General features: G+C 41.6%; 2 protein-coding genes across 5 annotated transcripts in view; one reads left to right on the forward strand and one right to left on the reverse strand.

Moving 5' to 3' along the window:
* The first annotated feature begins 306 nt into the window (after positions 1–306).
* On the forward strand, positions 307–19,712 carry upp2 (uridine phosphorylase 2). 2 transcript variants are annotated; one of them, XM_055638112.1, is made up of 8 exons: positions 307–616; positions 714–798; positions 970–1,087; positions 3,365–3,523; positions 9,375–9,489; positions 12,112–12,321; positions 13,164–13,310; positions 19,269–19,712. In XM_055638112.1, the coding sequence occupies exons 2-8, from the start codon at positions 737–739 to the stop codon at positions 19,409–19,411; spliced, it is 954 nt and encodes a 317-aa protein (XP_055494087.1). In that variant the 5' UTR covers positions 307–616; positions 714–736; the 3' UTR covers positions 19,412–19,712. The 2 variants fall into 2 exon arrangements, with proteins under 2 accessions (XP_055494087.1, XP_055494086.1); XM_055638111.1 differs by having other exon boundaries at positions 308–570.
* LOC129698808 (coiled-coil domain-containing protein 148-like) overlaps positions 19,262–20,273 on the reverse strand; it is a 66,107-nt gene continuing 65,095 nt past the window's right edge. For all 3 annotated transcript variants that reach the window (XM_055638098.1, XM_055638097.1, XM_055638100.1), the window contains one exon: positions 19,262–19,399. The gene's annotated coding sequence lies outside the window, so the exon portion shown is untranslated. The remainder of the gene's footprint in view (positions 19,400–20,273) is intronic.

Below are 20,273 nucleotides of genomic sequence, written 5' to 3' on the forward strand. Positions count from 1 at the left end.
CAAATAAGAGTTTAGAATGCCACAATTGGTCCAAGCACACTCAATGGGCCTTAAATAAACTAATTTCAATTTCAGAAATGTGCATTATTACACATTTCAATCCTGCACTGTGTAGTCTCCTGGTTTCAGGTGGTGGAGGCAGATCTCATAGTGACGTTTAAGAGGCTTTTAGACAGGTACATGGATATGCAGGGAATGAAGCATTTTGTTACTCCAGCACTTTGTGGGTTTTTGTTTTGTAAACCAGCATCTGCAGTTCCTTGTTTCAAAAGTAGGCCTGTCTCCATGTTGTTTCTCTCTATGACTGTATAACTCTTAAAAGTAATCTGAACCATCCATGAAATGATGTGTTTATTTTGAATTATCTGGCCTTGACTTGTCACTGTACCAGGGCAACATATTTAAGCAAATATAAGAGGCCAATTGAAAAAAAACCACATCATCTGCTTTCCAAATCAAAGTTCAATCCACAGAGAATGGAATGGTCAATATCACATGAGGTACTTGGACCCATAAACTAATGAGGAACATCCGGAACCCAAACTTCAGAAGGACATTATAACATAAATTGTACGTGAATAAGTATTTTGATTCTATCTGATAACTGGCTGTTACTGTAAGTTATTTCATTCCAAACCAATTGTACTTGTCTATTTTAAAATAACGTTCTTTAACACTTGCTTTTTATTAACATCGGCATTACATTTCTGCAGATTATTTAATACGTAGAGGACACATGGCACCAATTTTAACGAATAGTTCTGAAGTAAATGCAAGTGAAAGGAGTGACAATGAAGAGTGAGTATTTTCGTTTTTTTTAGGTTAAATTAAATGCCTGAACAATATCATCGAATTATGCAAAGCTGCTGTAAAACTGTTTATTCTAACAAATGCAAAAGTCATGATATTTTTCAGTATGTGACCATGGAATTGAAAATAGTGATCTTGAGGCTTTTTCAATCATTCTAGGAATGGGACAGTGCATGTGAAGAACCCTCACCTGGCCTCGATGCCTGAAGATGTTCTTTATCATTTTGATCTGGGAACAAAAACACACAATCTTCAAGCAATGTTTGGGGATGTGAAGGTACAGAGTTATTTGCAATGCAAAGAGTAAAGCTAACCACCAAAGCAGCAAAAGCAGCATGCATTTGGTTCATTTGTTGCATCTAAATAAATTGATTAAGTAACAGCATTGTACAAATGTAATGCTAAAATATAATTTAACATGCAATTTGATTTAAACAATGATGTGAAGACAAATGTACTGTTATAGAAAGAAAATGGTGTCCCATCATTAATACATCCTGAGTTATTAAGATGTTAAATACATTTTACACAAAGGAGGGACTAGTTGGATATTTTATATTTATATGGGTGTCTGAATTCTAAAGAAATCCACAGGTTAAATTGAATGGACAAAATCATCTGCAAGAGACAAATATATGACAATTACGATCCTTCACCAAGTAAGGATTGCTAATAATGTTTAATTTTACGTAGATTGTATTACTGTTGTAGAGCTACCATGCTTTCATGACTTATTCAATGCAGTTGTTACAGTTTTAATACAATTTCAAAGGCACAGATATAAATGTAAACTATTTGTCTATTGCTTCCTTCAAGTAAAGTTATTTTAAAATCATTACAACTTGGACCACAAGACTGGAAGCACAATATTTACTTTCTATAACTACATTTGTCTTAATTGATGGCTGCAAGTAAGAATGTCATGAGAATAAAACACTCTTGACTCTCGTTTAATTCAACTTGGATGTTAATTATATTTAAATCCTTAATCAAATTATTTAGAAGCAATAACTAGTTTGAAGTTATCTTATTTTAACTGATTGCCGGTTTTTATTTCTCTTGTTGATAAACTGATACTACCCATTCCAACCAAATGTCACTCTTTGATTGTATATAAAATTATTCGACACATGGATAGGTTAGACAGTCAGAACGTTTTTTTGCAGAAGGGAATAATCAAATACTAGAGGACATACTTTTAAGGTGAGAGGGCAGAGTTTAAAGGAGATGTGCAGGACGTCTTTTACATAGAGGGTGGGGAATTCCTGGATTGCGCTATCGGGGGTAGTGGTTGAGGAAGATACATTAGTGCCATTTAAGAGACTTTTATTTAGGCATGTGGATATGTTGGGAATGGAGGGATATGGATTATATGCAGACAGATAAGAGTTGGTTTTGGCATCCTGTTCGGCATGAACATGGGCCAAAGGGCCTGTTCCTGTGCTGTACTGTTATTTGTGGAATGACTGTAAACAGTGCCACGTGATGCCATACGGTTCCATGCTAATGGCACCCATTTGATATTCCACTGAGAGACCACAAAAACAAGCTCAGGCAGTGGTATTTGTGGATGCTGCCTCAGCCAGTTTGGGAAGTGGTGACACTAGTGGAATGGACAGGAAACGCAGTCTATTCCCCACCCATTGCTGGCATGAGCCTTCACAGTGGGATTGCATAGGGGTTCCATTTGTGTTTACATTTATATCCTGTTTTCAACAGTTGTAAAATGACTAGTTCAACAAATGTTGAAAACATTAATAATATTTCTCACTAAAAATAACCTGGATGCTTTCAGTTCAGCAGTGTGTTTGAGACTGCTTCTGCCACAAGGATCAACACTGCATGCATCCAAAATATATACTTTGAAGGAAATTGTGGGTTGAGTTAAAACATAAGATTATGAAAGGAATTCCTCATGAGAGGAATAGAGTAAATGCACAGTATTTTACCCAGAGTAGGGGAATCAAGAACCAGCGGGTATAGGTTTAGGGTGAGGAGGGAAAGATTTAATAGTTTCATTTAGTTTAGTTTATTGTCACAATTACCGAGATACAGTGAAAAGCTTTTGTTGCATGCTAATCAGACAGCGGAAAGATAATACTTGATTACAATCGAGCCATCCACCATGTACAGGAAGTGAGAAATGCTGTTGTTGGTGTAGTGGAGATTTAAGAGTGGAGCGATTGTAACATGTGATATAAGATCCACTTCCGTGACCAACACACAAAAAGTTGCTTGGCTTGGACGCCATCTTGTTTGCATGAAGGGCAATTACTTTACATGAAGGGCGGTGGGTGTATGGAATCTGCTGCAAGAGGAGGTAGTTGAGGCAGGTTCTATCACACCATTTAAAAATACATTTGGACAGGTACATGGATAGGAAAGGTTTAGAGGGATAATGGCCACGTGCAGGCAGGTGAGACTAGCGTAGATGGGGCATTTTGGTCGGCGTGGGCAAGTTGGGCTCATGTGCCTGTTTCCGTGCTGTACGACTCTATGACTATTATCGAATTGATGTAATATTAGACCTGAAATGTAACCTTGTGTTTTTCAGTTTGTTTGTGTCGGTGGGAGTGCAAATCGAATGAGAGGTTTTGCAGAGTTTATGTACACGGAACTTGGATTAACTGGAGATGGGAGTGACATTCGGGACATTTGTGCAGGAACAGACAGATATAGCATGTATAAAACAGGCCCTGTGTTGTCCATAAATGTGAGTAAATGGAATAGATGTGTAGATGACCTTTCCTGCCGTTTCTGATATTCTGTGGTGGTAAAATTAGCTCTGGTGTTGGTTTGGTTTGTTATTGTCACTGGGATGTTGGGTATATGGGCGGTGGGTATATGAAACATGATGCCAGAGGAGGTGGTTGAGGCAAGTACTATAGCAACATTTGAAAGACACTTGGACTGGTACATGGACAGGAAAGGTTTAAAGGGATTTGGGCCACGCACAGGATCGTGTAGATAGGGCATCTTGTTGGCATGGGCAAGTTGGACAAAATGCCTGTTTCCATGTTACATAACTCTATGACTATGTAGCGAGATACAGTGAAAAGCTTTGTTTGCATGCTATCTAGTGAAATCAATATATATATGTACATGCAAGCTGTCCACAAGTACAACAGGGAGTGCAAAGAGAAAAATACCAGAGTATAATGTTGCAGAATTACAGTTACAGAAAGTCCAAGGTCTGCAGTGAGGAAGGTAGGTTGGAAGACCAGGACTACACCCTAGCTCCAGGGTGAAGTATGGATGGAGTCGATGGTGGGAGGTCTGGCCTGTGTCTAGACTACATCAACAACAATCTGTAATTTCTTGTGGTCTTGGGCAGAGCTGTTCCCAAATCAAGCTATGATGCATTCCAATGGGATGCTTTATACATGGCATCTGCAGACGAGTAATAGTCTTCCTTAGTCTTCTGAGGAAAATACAGGCTTTGGGATGCTTCGTAGCTTCAATAAGTAATTCCCTTCAGTGAAGAAGTATTACCTGCCTAAATTGCAGTTTTCTCCACGTTCTCTCATGTTTCTACACCTCTCCAGAAATATCAAGCTACCCGTACGCAGGGTCATTGACATGAAACATGAACCCCGTTTCACCTTCCACAGATGCTGCCTGACCAGTTGTATATTTCCAGTATTTTCTGTTTTTAATTCGGATTTCCAGCATCTGCAGTATTTCTTTTAATCACTGGCCTTACTTGAGCCGGTTAAAATAAGAACTGGTCTTGAAGAATAAAAGAGGTATTTTTCTCCAGATAATTCACTTTGGTTTTGGTTCATGATTTCACAGAGTTATGAATAAATAATGACATAGATTGTGTGATCAATTTTCAGGCAATGAGTTGAAACAAGATATCAAGAGTTGACATCTTACCCAAATTAAATTACTTTATTGGCATGGCTCCACGACATAATTAAATAGCAAAACATATTGACATTTGAGAATCAACAGATTGAAACATAGGAACTTCTCTACAGGTAAGGCAGATGTTGAGAGATACAAGGCCCATTAAACTGACCACACGGAGGTGGGATTTATTTTATTATAAGTATGGTGGTGTTATCTACGAACTGCCTGGATTACACTCGGGACTTTGGGCTTTGCTTAGTTTAGTTCAGAGATACGGCTTGGAAACAGGCCCTTCGACCCAACGAGTCCACACCGACCAGTGATCCCCATACATTGGTTCTATCCTACACACTACGGACAATTTACAGAAGTCAATGAGCCTACAGATCTGCACGTCTTTGGAATGTGGAAGGATACCGGAGCACCCGGAGAAAACGCACATGGTCACAGGGAGAATGTACAAACTCCGTATGTCAAGATCGAACCTGGATCTCTGGTGCTGTAGGCAGCCACTCTATCACTGCGCCACTCTGCTGCCATATATTGTCATCTATTTATTATTATTATTTTTTTTAAATTATGTTTTATTTATTATATTATCTATTGAGTATATTGTTTACAAACTTATTCAACATTGACAACATTATATTCATAAATTGCAACAGGAGTCGTCAGTTTGTGGACAAGAATTCTTATTTTAGGCCGTTTTTTTAATTCCCCTTTACAGATGTTGCCTAACGTGCTAATTCCACCATTTTCTGTTTTATTTCATATTTTTCGATTCACTTTAGACAATCCTGGGACATTCTGGCCTGACTACCATTGGAACAATTATGTAGCTGCAGCTTACAATGGAATACCTCCTTGAGCACTCCATTACCAGGCATTCAGATTACATAAATACTGTAACTCATCTCAATCATCTCTTTACCAGCATTTCTATTATGCCAAGCACAATTGTCCGCAGGAAACCAGTGTCTGGTATCTTTTGCTTCTAAAGAGTTTGATGTCAACCTAGGTGGATTTGAATTTATTTTAAGATGTGATGTTTGTGGTGCCTTTCCCAAATACAGAGTTTATAAATACTCCAAATATTGTAGAGATATTCAGCACAATAATAAGCTATAACACTGAATGTGTTCAATCTGATGAGGTCAGCAGGTGTACAAAAGCCATTGACACCTTGTGGAGCTATAAACAGAAGGCCATAGTAGAGGTTAGTGTTGTGCAGTATTTAAGGGCCTGGGGAGAAGTTGTTCTTGAACCTGGTGGTCATGGTTTTCAGACTCTTGTACCTTCTTCTTGCTGGGCGGAATGAGGGTGTGGCCAGGGGGATATGGGTCTTCGACGATATTAGCTGCCTTTTTAAGATGGCGCCTCCTGTAGATCCCTTCGATGGTGGGAAGGTCAGTACCTGTGATGGATCGGGCGGTGCCTGCAGTCTCCTTCATTCCTGGGCATTCAAGTTACTGTAGCAGGCCATGATGCAACTTCCATATTCAGCGATACACTGAATCTCCTCAACCTTCTAAGGAAGTCTGGACGATAACAGATGTGGTCTGCCTGCGATCATTTGGTTGGGACAAAGGGATTATTTAATGTCAGCTGGGGCTAGTAATTGAAAATAAATTAATTCGTCACCCATCTTAAAATATATTCATGAGAACCCTTAGACGTAGTCGGTAAAATTCACTGCCTCAATCGGTATCAGAATTAATACACGAGACGACAGGTTGTAACTGCAAATTGCATAGTATGGCACTTTCAACGTGGGAGATTAGTTATGAAAATTGATATTCCAGTGGGGGATTATGCCGGGTGTGTAAGCATGCATTTACTGATCTGATACAAAGCACTCTTACCTCACATGGAAACTTGCATTTTTTTAAATTGCAGTTTAATTGCTGTACCACAGGGCAGCACAGTGGCGCAGCGGTAGAGTTGCTGCCTTACAGCGCCAGATACTCGGGTACGAGCCAGACCTTGGGTGCTGTCTGTACATAGTTTGTATGTTCTCCTTGTGACCATGTGGGTTTTCTCCGGGTGCTCCGGTTTCCTCCCACACTCCAAAGATTTGCAGGTTGTAGGTGTATTGGCTTCTGTAAATTGTAAATTGTCCCTAGTATATAGGATAGTGTTAGTGTTGGGGATGATCGCTGGTCGGCAAGAACTTGGTGGGCTGAAGGGACTGTTTCCACTCTGTATCTCCAAAGTCTAAAGTAATCATGTAATATAAAGACATATTTAAGCAATCTGCATCTCATTATATCCTCTTGGCATCTATCATATAAAATGATACTTCATAAGCAGATTAACTGCTGGATGGCACAAAGGCTTACTAGGCCAAGCCAATAAATAAGTAACATTGTCTTCAGATTAACAGTGAGGTCAACAATATCTAATGTAACAAAATAAAAACCAAACTGCTGGAGGAGCTCAGCAGATCAGGCAGTATTCATACGAGGAAATGGACAGAGGATGTTTTAGGTTGGGACTCTTCTTCAGGCAATAGCAGAACTAAATTTTTATTTGCTGTAGCTTTAGGTCCATTAAAGTAATAACACAAATAAATATACAATAACCAATAATACAATAAATGAATAATCAATAAATTACTGTCAAAACACAAAGTACGTACTATAACACCAGGATAAACACTCAACAAAGAAAGCCAAGCCCAATGCCAAAGTAGTATCTAAACTGATTATGTTATAGGACAATCACTAACTCTGTATTCAGTAAGAACCTATCTTCCTGTTAATACAAGATAACCAGAGCATAACAGTGTAAAACCAAAGTCTGTAGTGCAAACAAAAACAGTCCATAGTAGATCATAGTTGATTTACTCATTCCCCTCATTGTACCTCATAGAATCCATAGGGAATGTCTAAAATCTCAGAAACCTCCGAGAGAAGTCATCGAAATCTGTTTGGTATGCAGCTATTCACTTAACTGAAGAAACAAAGTTTTAGAGATTTAGGACGCACAGTACAAGTACGTATATCATTTTATATGATGGACACATTTTGACCCACTGAGCACACACAGACTATCAAGCTCCCAATTGCACTAAACCTACACTAACCTACACAGTGAATGGTAGGGCTCTGGGGAGTGTTGTAGAGCAGAGGGACCTAGGAGTGCAGGTTCCTGGAAGGTGGAGTCGCCGGTAGATAGGGTGGCAAAAAAAGCATTTGGCACATTGGCCTTCATCAGTCAGAGTATTAAGTATAGAAGTTGGTAGGTCATGTTGCAGTTGTATGAGATCTTGGTGAGGCCGCATTTAGAGTATTCTGTTCAGTTTTGGGCACCTTGTTATAGGAAAGGGTAGGTGGGACTAGTGTCGCTGGGACATGTTAGCCGGTGTTGGCACGTTGGGCCGAACGGCCTGTTTCCACACTGTATCACTCTGACTCTATGACTCTAATCCAATGTACTCTCGCACATTCCAAGAGTCAAGAGTGTTTAATTGTCATATGTACGGGCAACAAAACAATAAGATTCTTACTTGTTGCAGCTTTACAGACACAGCTCCATTAGACTTCGATTGGGCCACATTTGAAGTATAGAGTGTTATGGTCGCCCCATTACAGAAAGGATGTGGAGACATTGGAGAGGGTGGCGAGGAGGCTTACCAGAATGCTCTCTGGATTAGAGGGTTTCAGTTACGATGAGAGGATGGATAAACTTGGATTGTTTTCTCTGGTACAGCGGAGGTTGAGGGAAGGCCCGATAGAAGCACATAAAATTATGAGGGGCATAGATAAGATAGACAGTCAGAACCTTTTTCCCCAGGGTGGAAATATCCACCACTAGAGGGCATAGCTGTAAGGTGAAAGAGGGAAAGTTTAATGGAGATGTGTGGGGCAGGTTTTTTTACACAGAGAGTGGTGGGGGCCTGGAAAGCAGTGGTGATGGAGGAAGATATGATAGTGGCGTTCAAGTGGCTTTTAAATATGGACATGGAAGCGCAAGGAATAGAGGAATATGGATCATGTACAGACAGATAATAGTAGTTTAACTTGGCATCATGGTCAGCGCAAACATTGTGGGCCGTGCTGTACTATTCTATTAATTCAATGACTCCACAATGAATAGTACAATAAACTAATAATCAGTAATACTAGGTAACCAAACCACTATAGTGCAAAACAGAAGATGTTAGTGCAACCAGTCGATAATAGATCATAGTTTCTGAGGTTAGTGGCGTGTCTGATGGTTGCTAAGAAGAGCCCATTCACAGTTTTTAGGCTCTTGTACTTTCTTCCCAATGGTAGCAGCGAGATGAGAGCATGGCCAGGATGGTGTTGGTTTTTGATGCTATTGCCAGATGATACTGCCATACCCGCTGAGTTCCTACAGCAGTTAGTTATTTTCTCAGGAATCCAGCACATGAAGTCTCTTGTGCCTCCACAATACCAAAGACGTACAGGTTTGTAGGTTAATTGTTTTTTGTAAATTGTCCCTAGTGTAGAATAGAACGAGTGTACAGGTGAACACTGGTCGGTGTGGATTCAGTGAGCCAAAGGGCTTGTTTCCATGGCACACAAAAAAGCTGGAGAAACTCAGCGGGTGCAGCAGCATCTATGGAGCGAAGGAAATAGGCGACGTTTCGGGCCGAAACCCTTCTTCAGACTTGTTTCCATGCTGTATTTCTAAACTAAACTCAATCCAAAATAACGTTGATTCAATTTGTTTTTTGCTTGTAGCATGGAATGGGTGTGCCATCTATATCAATCATGCTTCATGAACTCATCAAGTTACTTCACCATGCCAAGTGTCGTGACGTCACCATTATAAGACTGGGAACATCAGGTGGTATAGGTATGTAAAGAAAATCTCAATCTCTCTGTCCCTTCCTCTCCAACTTCATTCTAAAATGCAAAGAACTCATTCGGGGAGGTGGGTCCAATAGGAAATGAACCAACCTGAAAAACATTCAGCACACACTGGATGCACTTTATTTATGTGTGTGCTTAACATGCGATCAATATCGAACATATACTGTACCTCTGACTTTATAGATTCACAGCCAAGGCACCACTATTCATTTGCTCTCTCTGTGCCTTCTCATTGATCGCTGGTCTCCATTATATTAACCCTGAATCCCTAAATGTCTCATTTATTTCTCCATGTCTCTACCATCTTCCTCCATCCCTCACTGAGAGAAGGTACATGGAACATAGAACTACACAGCACAAGAACTGACCCTTCAGCCCACCATGTCAGTACCGAATATGATGCCAAGTTAAACTAATCTCATCTGCCTGCTTGTAGTCCATATACTTCCATTCCCTGCATATCCATGTACCTATCCAAAAGGCTCTAAATCGTAGCTGCCTCCATCCCCACCACTCCTGGCAGCACACTCCACCATCACTCCTGCCAGCACGTTCCAAGCACCCACAGTCTCTGTTTAAAAATACATGCCCCGCACATTACCTTTAAACTTTGCCCCACTCACCTTAAAGCTAGACCCTCTAGTCTTTGATATTTCAACCCTGGGAAAAAAGGTTCTGTCTACCCTATCCAAGTCTCTCATAATTTTATATACTTTTATCAGGCCTCCAGAGAAGTGTATCCAACTCGTAGCCAATACCTTCTAATCCAGGCAGCATTGAGGTCAACCTCATGTATTAGTATCTTTACAAGATCCTCCCCCTCACTAAATTACCACCCACAAAGTTCTCTCCCTTCCTCCCATCCTGGGTCACTCTTATGCGTGGCTGTTTTTCATGAATGCGCTCATTTCCAACCACGTCTTCAAAAATTGACAACGGTTGCTAATTTGTGAACGATATAATCAGTCCAAGCTTTTGCGAGGGCATAGCCTTAATGTAAACTATTATAATTTTAGACTAATGAAAGGATAAGTTTAATTATTATCTTATGAAATATTTAAAAAAAATGTTTATAACTTCATTTTGAGCTGTAAATTTCAAATGTGTAAAAGTTCAGTGATTCAGTTATGAATTTATAGTGATTAATTCAATTATTCATTTATAATGACAAGCAAATATTTATAGAAAATAGTTATGGCAAATATTTATAACAAATATTAAAATACACATGTTCACAAATAAATCTAGTATTAAATACCAACAGAAAATTGTATTTAAATGATTGCTGGAATATTAGTTTGTTGACAGAATGAGCATGCCTGTGCAAGTATTGTGGAGATGTAGATTTTACTCGGCAAAACATGAAAATAATTTTAAGGCAAGAATGGTGGTATGAATCCTCCTAAGATTAAAGACAGTCTACCACTCAGCTGTGTTGGAAGGAACTGCAGATGCTGTTTTTTTACCGAAAATAGACACACAATGCTGGAGTAAATGAGCCGGTCAGGCAGCATCTCTGGAGAAAAGGAATAGATGATATTCCGGACCAGAGCGCTTCTTCAGACCTCTTCTACCTCTCAGCTGTGTTACTTTTCAGAGATTTAACATGGAGAGTCAAGAGTGTTTAATTGTCACATGTACTGACAATGGAACAATGAAGTTATTACTGTGTAGGAAGGACCTGCGGATGGTTGTTTAAATCGAAGATCGGATCAAATTTGCTGGACAGGCAGCATCACTAAAGCGAAGGCATGGGTGACGTTTTGGGTCGAGACCCTTCTTCAGACTGATCAGAATTAAGTTATTACTTGCAGCATGCTTAACAGGCCCGTAAAAGCAATAAAATTTACACACACATAAATATAATCAAAAATATTAAATGACTGTAATACTAGTGCAAAACAATCATGATGATCATGATCAAAAAGTTCATGGTGCAACCAAAGGCACAGCCAATAGAGGTTCCTAGTTGCTAAGGATAGTATTGTGGATGGTTGCTTGGAAGAAGCTATTCTCAAACCCAGAGGGCACTGCTGTGGTTCTCAAGCTCCTGTACCTTCTTCTCAGTAGCAGTGAGATATAAGCATGGTCAGGGTGGTGTGGGTCTGATGATGCTGGCTGCCTTTTTGAGGCAGTGCCTGTGATGGATCCCTTCGATGGTGGGGAGGGTCTGTACCTGTGATAGACTGGGCAATGTCTACCACTGAGAGCAAATTTAACCTGAGAAAGTACGATGTGATATAATGGTCTGTTCCCTTTCAAAATATTACATTTATTGAATGACAATTTATTATAGAATTTATAGGTTTCAGGTGAGAGGGAAAGATTTAATAGGAACCCGAGGGGCAACTTTTTTTTTACACAAAGAGTAGTGGGTGTATGGAACGGGCTGCCGGAGGAGGTAGTTGAGGCTGGTACTATCACAAAGTTTAAAAAACATTTGGACAGGTACATAGATAGGATAGGCTTGGAGAGATATGAGCCAAACGCTGGCAGGTGGGACAAGTGTGGATGGGGCATGTTGGTCGGCGTGGGTAAGTTGGGCCAAAGCGCCTGTCTCTGTGTTGTATGATTCTATAACACCATGATTAATGGTTCTGTGCAGGTTTGGATCCTGGAACCGTGGTTATAACAGGTACAGCAGTAAATTCATTCTTGCAGCCTCAGTTTGATCAAGTGGTTCTGGGGAAAGTAATTACTCGAAGCACCGAACTGGACAAAGATCTGGCACAAGAATTATTGAACTGTGGTCGAGAGATCGGCAGCTATCTCACTATTATCGGAAACACCATGTGCACGCATGATTTTTATGAGGGTACGTGAAAATATATACTACTATGCAGTATCATCTTTAAAAAGTGGTTTAAAAGTGCTTGGACTATTGATGGACCCTAACATCTAACAGTCTGCAAAATCAGCCAGTCTCACACCTCCAAAGTTCTCAGGGTGCCAGATTAATTCTATCAGATAATACATTTTACATTGAAATATCAAGAACAAATCAAGGTGGATTCAGCCAAGAGTCACTGGCCATTGCCCATGCCTCCCATTTTCTTCTCTCCATTCCCCCCCCGTCTCTGCTTTGAAGAAGGGTCCTGACCTAAAACGTCACCTATCCTTTTTCTCCAGAGATGCTGCCTGACCCGTTGAGTTATTCCAGCACGTTGTGTCTATCCTCCCGACACTTATCTGGGCCAACTGAGCCGAGCTCCTGCATGTGGCAGGTGTTAGATGGTCTCTCGACTTATCAGGACCCAAGATCCACATACAAGATTGTTCTCGTGGGCCCATTGTTTCCACCAGCTCTTGTAGAGAAAGCATCCAGAGAATTGGCCTCCACTGCCTTCTGAGGCAGAGAATTCCACGGATTCACAACTCACTGTGTGAAAAAGTTTTTCCTCATCTCCGTTCTAAATGTTTTACCCCTTATTCTTAGTGCTAGTGTACGGGATGACTTCTGGTCGTCATGGACTCAGTGGGCTGAAGGGCCTGTTTCCACGCTGTATTGCTAAAGTCTAAAAATATCTATAAAGTATTCTCGACCCTGGGAACAACACAAATGATCCCTTTGAGAATAGATTGCAGTCTCATGTGTCACTTCATGCCAAGATAGCAGTCAAATACAAAGCATTTATATTTTCCTTTTGTTTGGTGCAGGACAAGGACGTTTGGATGGTGCTTTATGTTCATTTTCTAATGAGGAGAAACTGGATTATTTGAAAAAAGCCTACAGAGCTGGTGTTAGAAACATTGAAATGGAGTCCACTGTCTTTGCTGCTATGTGCCATAGGTGTGATCTAAAAGGTACCAGATCTGTAAGCACAGAATAAGATGGCACATTTTTAACTGTTATCTTGGGAAAATTTAATAAATTAATCATTCTAGATATTTGAAAATTATCAGTAAATCAGGCGAAGATTAGTTTAACGGCATTATGTTCGACGAGTGTTGTCGGCCAAAGGGTTTGTTCCTGTGCTGTACTATTCGATGTTTAAATTCTTGCAGACCACATTTTGTCTAGTTTTTTTACATTTGGCTTTCTTTGATCTTGTCTGGATATTATTTTTTTCTCTAATTCCCAACCTTGTAACATATTGAATTGGTATCTCATTGTCAGAGTTTTAAGGCTCAGAAATATGATCATTATGTGATTTTTTATTCATATTGGCCATTGACATAAAATAAACTTGCCTGTTTATTTTCATGCGGGCATTATTCTATGGAAAAGCGAAAAGGTGGAAATTTAATTTCAAGGACCATGAAGTAATATGAACATCATCCTTAGAGGAAGGAACAGAGCTTGTTCTGAAAATACAATTTTCATGGAAGGAAGTATAGAAGGCAATAAAAGAGCAAACTGCAGCTGGAAGTTTTAGCTCAAAACCATTATTGTCTTCACCATAAAGGTAGAGTTTAAATTTTGCTCCATAAAACATATATGCTAATGGCAGGAAGTTCAGAGAATGCCAGAGGAAGTAGTTGAGGCAAGTACAATGACAACATTCGAAAAACATTTGGATAGGTACTGGGATACAAATGGTTTAGAAGGATGTGAGCCAAATGCAGGCAAATGGGACTAGCTTAGATGGAGCATCTAGGTCAGCATGGATGAGTTCGACTGAAAGGCCTGTTTCCATGTTGTATGACATGGTGACTCTAATTGGGTATGCTGGCACTGCACTAGTTTCCCATTGAGCTGCAGTGGTTTGATGCCTCTAGAGTTTCAAGCAGTATGGATCGTTTAATGTCAATGCATCCCAGGAACACACCTTTCGTGCAAAACAAAGCTGGGTTTCGTATATGTTTACTTTGGTTTTATTTCTTACCATGCTCCTTTGAGGTATGAGTAAAAACTTTCATGTGTTAATGTGCTCTATGTAGGATTTTTATCTGTAGGTTCATCTTCAATGTTTTAAGATTCTTCCTTTTGACTTTAGAGATGCAACGTGGAAACAGGCCCTTTGGCCCACCAAGTCTGCGCCGGCCAGCGATCACCCCACCCCGTACACTAGCACTATCCTACATACTAAGGAAAATTTACAATTTGCAGAAGCCAATAAACCTAAAAACTTGTACGTCTTTGGAGTGTGGGAGGATACCGGAGTGCCCAGATAAAACCCACGCGGTCACAGGGAGAACATACAAACTCCATATAGACTGCAACTGAGGTCAGGATCGAACCCGAGTATCTGCCACTGTAAGGCAGCAACTCTACCACTGCGTCACTGTGCCGCCCAAAACATTCTTGCAAAATATTATTCACAACATTCCTGTTGGTTAAAGTTTTAAGGTTATGTTAGATTAGTCGCAGAATTACTCAAAGGCACATGATGTTCATGCTGACAGAGTGAAGACTGTCAGCTGACTAACCTTTGTGCCACATTCCCAGAACAAATTAGTTATACAATGGAACATTCTTATCATATGCGCAGGATATCTAACATGGCAGCAGATAAAAGAACGGGAGTTTTGACGAAAAACATGTTATTCAGACTGAAACCCCCTGGGAATTGGCAGGGGCCATGGAGAGAGGATGGTGTCCACTTAAGGTCACTGCCACATATAACAAGGTGCTGTGTCCTTGCCTGCCAGGACTGGGGCCTTACCATTTTTCGAACAGATCGCGGCACAGTGGTAGATTTGCTGCCTTACAGTGCCAGAGACCCAGGTTCAATCCTGACAATGGGTGCTGTCTGTACGGCATTTGTACATTCTCCCTGTGACCGCATTGGCTTTCTCTGGATGCTCCAGTTTCCTCCCACACTCCAAAGACGTGCAGGTTTGGAGGTTAATTGGCTTTAGTAAAAAAATTATAAAGTGACCTAGTGTTTCGGATAGTGCTAGTGTATGGGATGACCGTGGGTCGGCATGGATTCAGTGGGCCAGTTTCCCCACTGTATCTCTACAGTCTAAAAGTCTAAAAACTGCTAGGATTGAGAAAAAAGGTATTTGGGTGCCATAGTGCAGCGCTGAGGCCTGATGCCAGGTTCAACCCCTCCTCCAGAAGACCCTTCTTCACAATTACCCCAAACTTTAACGACTTCCAACAGGGACTACTTAAGAGATCCTGTAGTCGGTACAACAGTCCAGAATTGCAATCTACCCGCTTTGTACCATGGTATCTATATATTACTAAAACTCTCATCTTGTTTGTTTGTTTGTTTGTTTGTATGTGCATGAGACCTGGAAACTCTGCCAAAACAGTACACGATAGCGCTATAATATTTGGCCCACCTTACTCACCATTGTCCTGTGGTGTGGTGTTCAGATTGATGGTATATTTTACGTTATTCACATTTCAAACTTTACATAAACCACTTTTCCACTTGCCCTGCCTGTCAGCCCGTTCGAGGTCACAAGTCCATCACAATGGGGTCCCATATATCATTTTTTTTAAATCGCGATGTTCATTGACATTGTTTTTATTCTAAAAAAAACTGTTTTAATCAAATTCTTCCGTTTTCATTAACAGCTAACATTGGCTTTGGGTCTTTTTTAAAAGAAAAAACGCGATTTTCATTGAGAATCTCATTTTTTTTTTGCGATTTTCATTGTGGGGGGACGGGGGGAGGATTCGTTTTTTTTTTTTTAAATCACGATTTTCATTGTGGAGGATGGGATGGGGGGAGGTGAGGAGTGGGGGAGCAAGAATGGATAGAGGGAGAGGAGGGGAATAGGAAGGGAGAGGGAGTGGAAAGTGGGGGAGGTGAGGAGGGAGAGTGGGAGAGGAGGGGGATAGAGGGAAAGGAGGGGGTAGGGAGGGGAGGGGATTTATGGAGGGAGTGACTGTGGGTAGGGGAAAGGAGGGAGGGAGGGAGAGGTGAGGGAGGGAGTGGGGGGTGGAGGTGGAGAGGGGACAGAAGAGGGCGGGTGAAGAGGAGGGGGAGGGAGTGCTTGGGGATGGAATGGAAGAGGATAGAGGTAGGAAGAGGGATGGCGAGATATTGGAGGAGGGGAGGGGAAAGAGGTAGGGGGTGAGGAGATAAAGCGGAGGAGGGTTGGTAGAGGGTGGGGAGAGGGAGGATAATGGAGGAGGGGAATGAGATGTGAAGAGGGAGAGTGAGATGTGTTCACATTGATCTTATATTTTACAGGTTATTGCCATTTTGAACTTTAAAAACGTCGCAGTTAATGGCCACGTTTGCGCAGTTGGGGGAGGGTTGCCATGACTCTCGTCACAACGGGCATCTCTGGCGTCACAATGGGAACCCGTCAGCCGCGCCTGTGCAGTTAGGGGCTATGGGTCAGTGGTGGAACATTGGCTTGGGGAATAGGCCTAACGGGTCCTCACCTGGTTTTACTAAAACTCTCATCTTGTTTGTTTGTTTGTTTGTTTGCTTGTGTGCGTGTGTGTGAGTTCCGGAAACTCTGCCAAAACAGTACAAGATAGCGCTACAATTTCTGGCCCACTTTACGCACCATTGTCTTGCGGTGTGCAGTACCAAGTTTTGTTCAGATTAATGTTATATTTTACAAGTTATTGACATTTTAAACTTTACAAAAAACACTTTTCAAACCACTTTTCTACTTGCCCTGCCCATCAGCCGCATTCAACGTCACAATGGGATCCTGAATATCATTTACATTAAAAAATCATGATTTTCATTGGCATTTATTTTATTCTAAAAAAATATATATATTTTAATCAAATTCTTCCGTTTTCATTAACAGCTCACATTGTGTTTAGGTTATTTTAAAGAAAAAACACGATTTTCACTGAGAATTTCAGTATGAAAAAAGCATCGCAATTTTCATTGTGCGGGGGGGGATAGGAGGGACGTGAGGAGTGGGGGAGCAGGGGGCAGGGAGCAGGGAGAGGAGGAGGTAGGGAGGGGAGAATGGGATCACAATGGGATCCCGTCCACGTCATAATGCGACACAATGGGATCCCGAATCTCATTTACATTAAAAATCGTGATTTTTCAAAAAAACTTTGTTTTAATCAAATCCGTTTTCATTAACAGCTAACATTGTGTTTAGGTTATTTTAAAGAAAAAACACGATTTTCATTGAGAATTTCATTAAAAAAAGACATTGCAATTTTCATGGTGGGGCGGTGGGATAGGGGGGGGCGGTGGGATAGGCGGAAGGTGAGGAGTGGGGGAGCAGGGGTTGGAGGTAGAGAGGAGGGGGGTAGGGAGGGCAGAGGGAGGGGAAAGTGGGAGAGGTGAGGAGGGAGAGTGGGGGAGGAGGGGGGAGAGGGAGAGGAGGGGGGGGAGTGTTGGAGGTAGGGAGTGGGGGATAGATGGAGAGGAGGGCAGTGGGGAAGGTGAGGAGGTAGAGTGGGAGAGTGGGATAGGGGAGGTGAGGAGTGGGGGAGCAGGGAGAGGGGGAGCAGGGGGTAGGGAGGGGAGTAATAGTTCCAGTGGCGCTGCCTCGCCTGCAGCGGGTTCATTGATTCGACTTTTTTTGTTTTTTTTAGTTTGTCCAAAAGTATGTTTTAGTGTTTCTCTGTATGTTTTGTGTGGGGGGTGATGGGGGGGAATAGGGGGAAACCGTTTTCGGGCACCTACCTCAACGGAGAGGCGACTTTCTTCCTGGGCGCTTCTTCGCCCCCCACCTCTCGGCCTTACAGCTGGTTTGGTGCGGCCTTTCCCGGAGTCGGGCCCAGAGCTTCAGCAGTGGTGCAGTGGGGACCTTAACATCGCGGGCCCAGAGCTTCAGCAGTGGTGCAGCGGGGACCTTAACATCGCGGGCCCAGAGACCTTAACATCACGGGCCCAGAGCTTCAGCGGCGGTGCAGCGGGGACCTTAACATTGCGGGCCCAGAGCTTCAGCAGTGGTGCAACGGGGACATCGCAGATCCCCTTGCCGGTGGTCGCAGGAGAAGCACTCCGACCGCTGACATGCGGTCTACAATATCCTGGAGCCTCGGTCTGTGGAGCTTCAGGCGGAGCGGACTTTACTTACCATCGTGGAGCGGGCGATCCCTCGCCGGGGGTAGCCGGAGAAGAGTTCTGACCGCCTGCGGCTAACAACATCTGGAAGCCAAGGAAGTAAGAAGGTGGCCGATTGGGAGCTCGACCTGTCCCAACGTCGGCGTTCCGACCATCCCGACCAGAGGGCTTGAACATCGGGCCATCCGTAGCAGCGACTACGGATGGTCAGGGCAAACAAGGGAGGAGGAGGACTGTCTGAACTGTATTGCCTCAAACCACAGTGAAGAATGCTGTGGTAGATGTCTGTGTTGAATTATGTTGTGCATTGTGTCCTTTTTTAATTGTAACACTGCATGGGAAATTACATTTCAGGTGACAAATAAATTTGAACTTGAACTTTAACGAGAGAGGTTATGGAGGGAAGGAGTGACTGAGGGTAGGATAAAATAGAGGGAGGGAGAGGGGAGGATGAGAGGGGAAAGATAAGGGAGGGTGAAGATGAGGAGGAGGGAGTGCTGGGGGATGAGGGGGAATGGAAGAGGATATGGGTAGGAAGAGGGATGGCGAGGCGCAGTTGGGGGAGGGTTGCCGTGACTCGCGTTACAACGGGGATCTCTGACCTCACAACGGGGAACCCCTCAGCGCCTGCACAGTTGTGGGCTATGGGTCAGTGGTGGAATATTGCCTTGGGGAACCGGACCCAACGGGTCCGCACTTGGTCTAATTAATTATAAATTCACCACAAAGTAACAAAACTTTGGAAGCAATTGATAATTTTTATTTATGATACAAAACAATACATATCAAATACACATTTTGAAAATGACAAAATCAGCATTTTAAAGTGTGCTACGTATTACTGAAGATTTTTCTTTCCTTTTAGCTGCTATTGTCTGTGTGACTTTACTAAATCGGTTTGACGGTGACCAGATTACATCTCCACATGAAGTTCTGCTCGAGTACCAAAGGCGTCCACAGAAAATTGTGTCAATGTTCATCAAGAAACAACTTGGGCTGTTAAAATAGGATTGAACCATGTTATGTAAGCATACAGTATCTCTTATCCAAGAATAGAATTCCTACTTTGTATGAACATTGTCAGATAAATGGAACAGTCTGATATTAATTTATAATATTTCATTCAAAATCCATTTCCAGGATAATGCATGTAATTTCATAAGTAAAAATACTTAACTGTGACCTGTCAAAATAAATCTTAATTTTAATGCAATTCAATTGCAACTACTGTACTTGTATTGTTATGGTGCATTGATAATGTTCAGTACTGTCCTAAAATTGTATATTAAATGTACCTTGTTCATAGTGATTGGATTATCAATGAAGTGTGATTTATGAGTCAATACTAATTTATTTATGATGCCAAGAAAGATTTACCCTATTTTAAAATGTAATAGCTCCCATTTGTCAAATTAAATATTACTCATGTAAACAGGTCATTTTCATAATTATTACTAAAATGTATTAAAAGTAACTAAACATTAAAAAATGTTATGCCTTTTATATAAAATACAAAATTAAAAAATGTTTAACTTTGCGGGTTTTATTGGAGATGGTTGCTGTGATGGTTTTTAGAGATACAGCATGGAATCAACCCTTTGGTCCACTGATTCCACGCCGACCATTGATCACCCGTTTACACTGGTTCTATGTTTTCCCACTTTCTCATCCACTCCCTATACATAAGGGGAAATGTACAGAGGCCAATTATCCTACAAACTGACACATCTTTGTGATGGGGAGGAAACTTGATACTACCTTAATAAATAGAACATAGAACATAGAAATTGGCAGGAGTAGGCCATTCGGCCCTTCGAGCCTGCACCCCATTCAATATGATCATGGCTGATCATCCAACTCAGTATCCCGT

This window comes from Leucoraja erinacea, chromosome 7, assembly GCF_028641065.1.
Source record: "Leucoraja erinacea ecotype New England chromosome 7, Leri_hhj_1, whole genome shotgun sequence".
NCBI classification, from domain to species: Eukaryota; Metazoa; Chordata; class Chondrichthyes; order Rajiformes; family Rajidae; genus Leucoraja; species Leucoraja erinaceus.

Coding starts and splice junctions, on each gene's coding strand:
- upp2 (XM_055638112.1), top strand. CDS start 737: ATGGCACCAATTTTAACGAATAGTTCTGAAGTAAATGCAAGTGAAAGG. Junction 1,088..3,364: donor CAATGTTTGGGGATGTGAAG/GTACAGAGTTAT, acceptor TGTGTTTTTCAG/TTTGTTTGTGTCGGTGGGAG. Junction 13,311..19,268: donor CCATAGGTGTGATCTAAAAG/GTACCAGATCTG, acceptor CTTTCCTTTTAG/CTGCTATTGTCTGTGTGACT.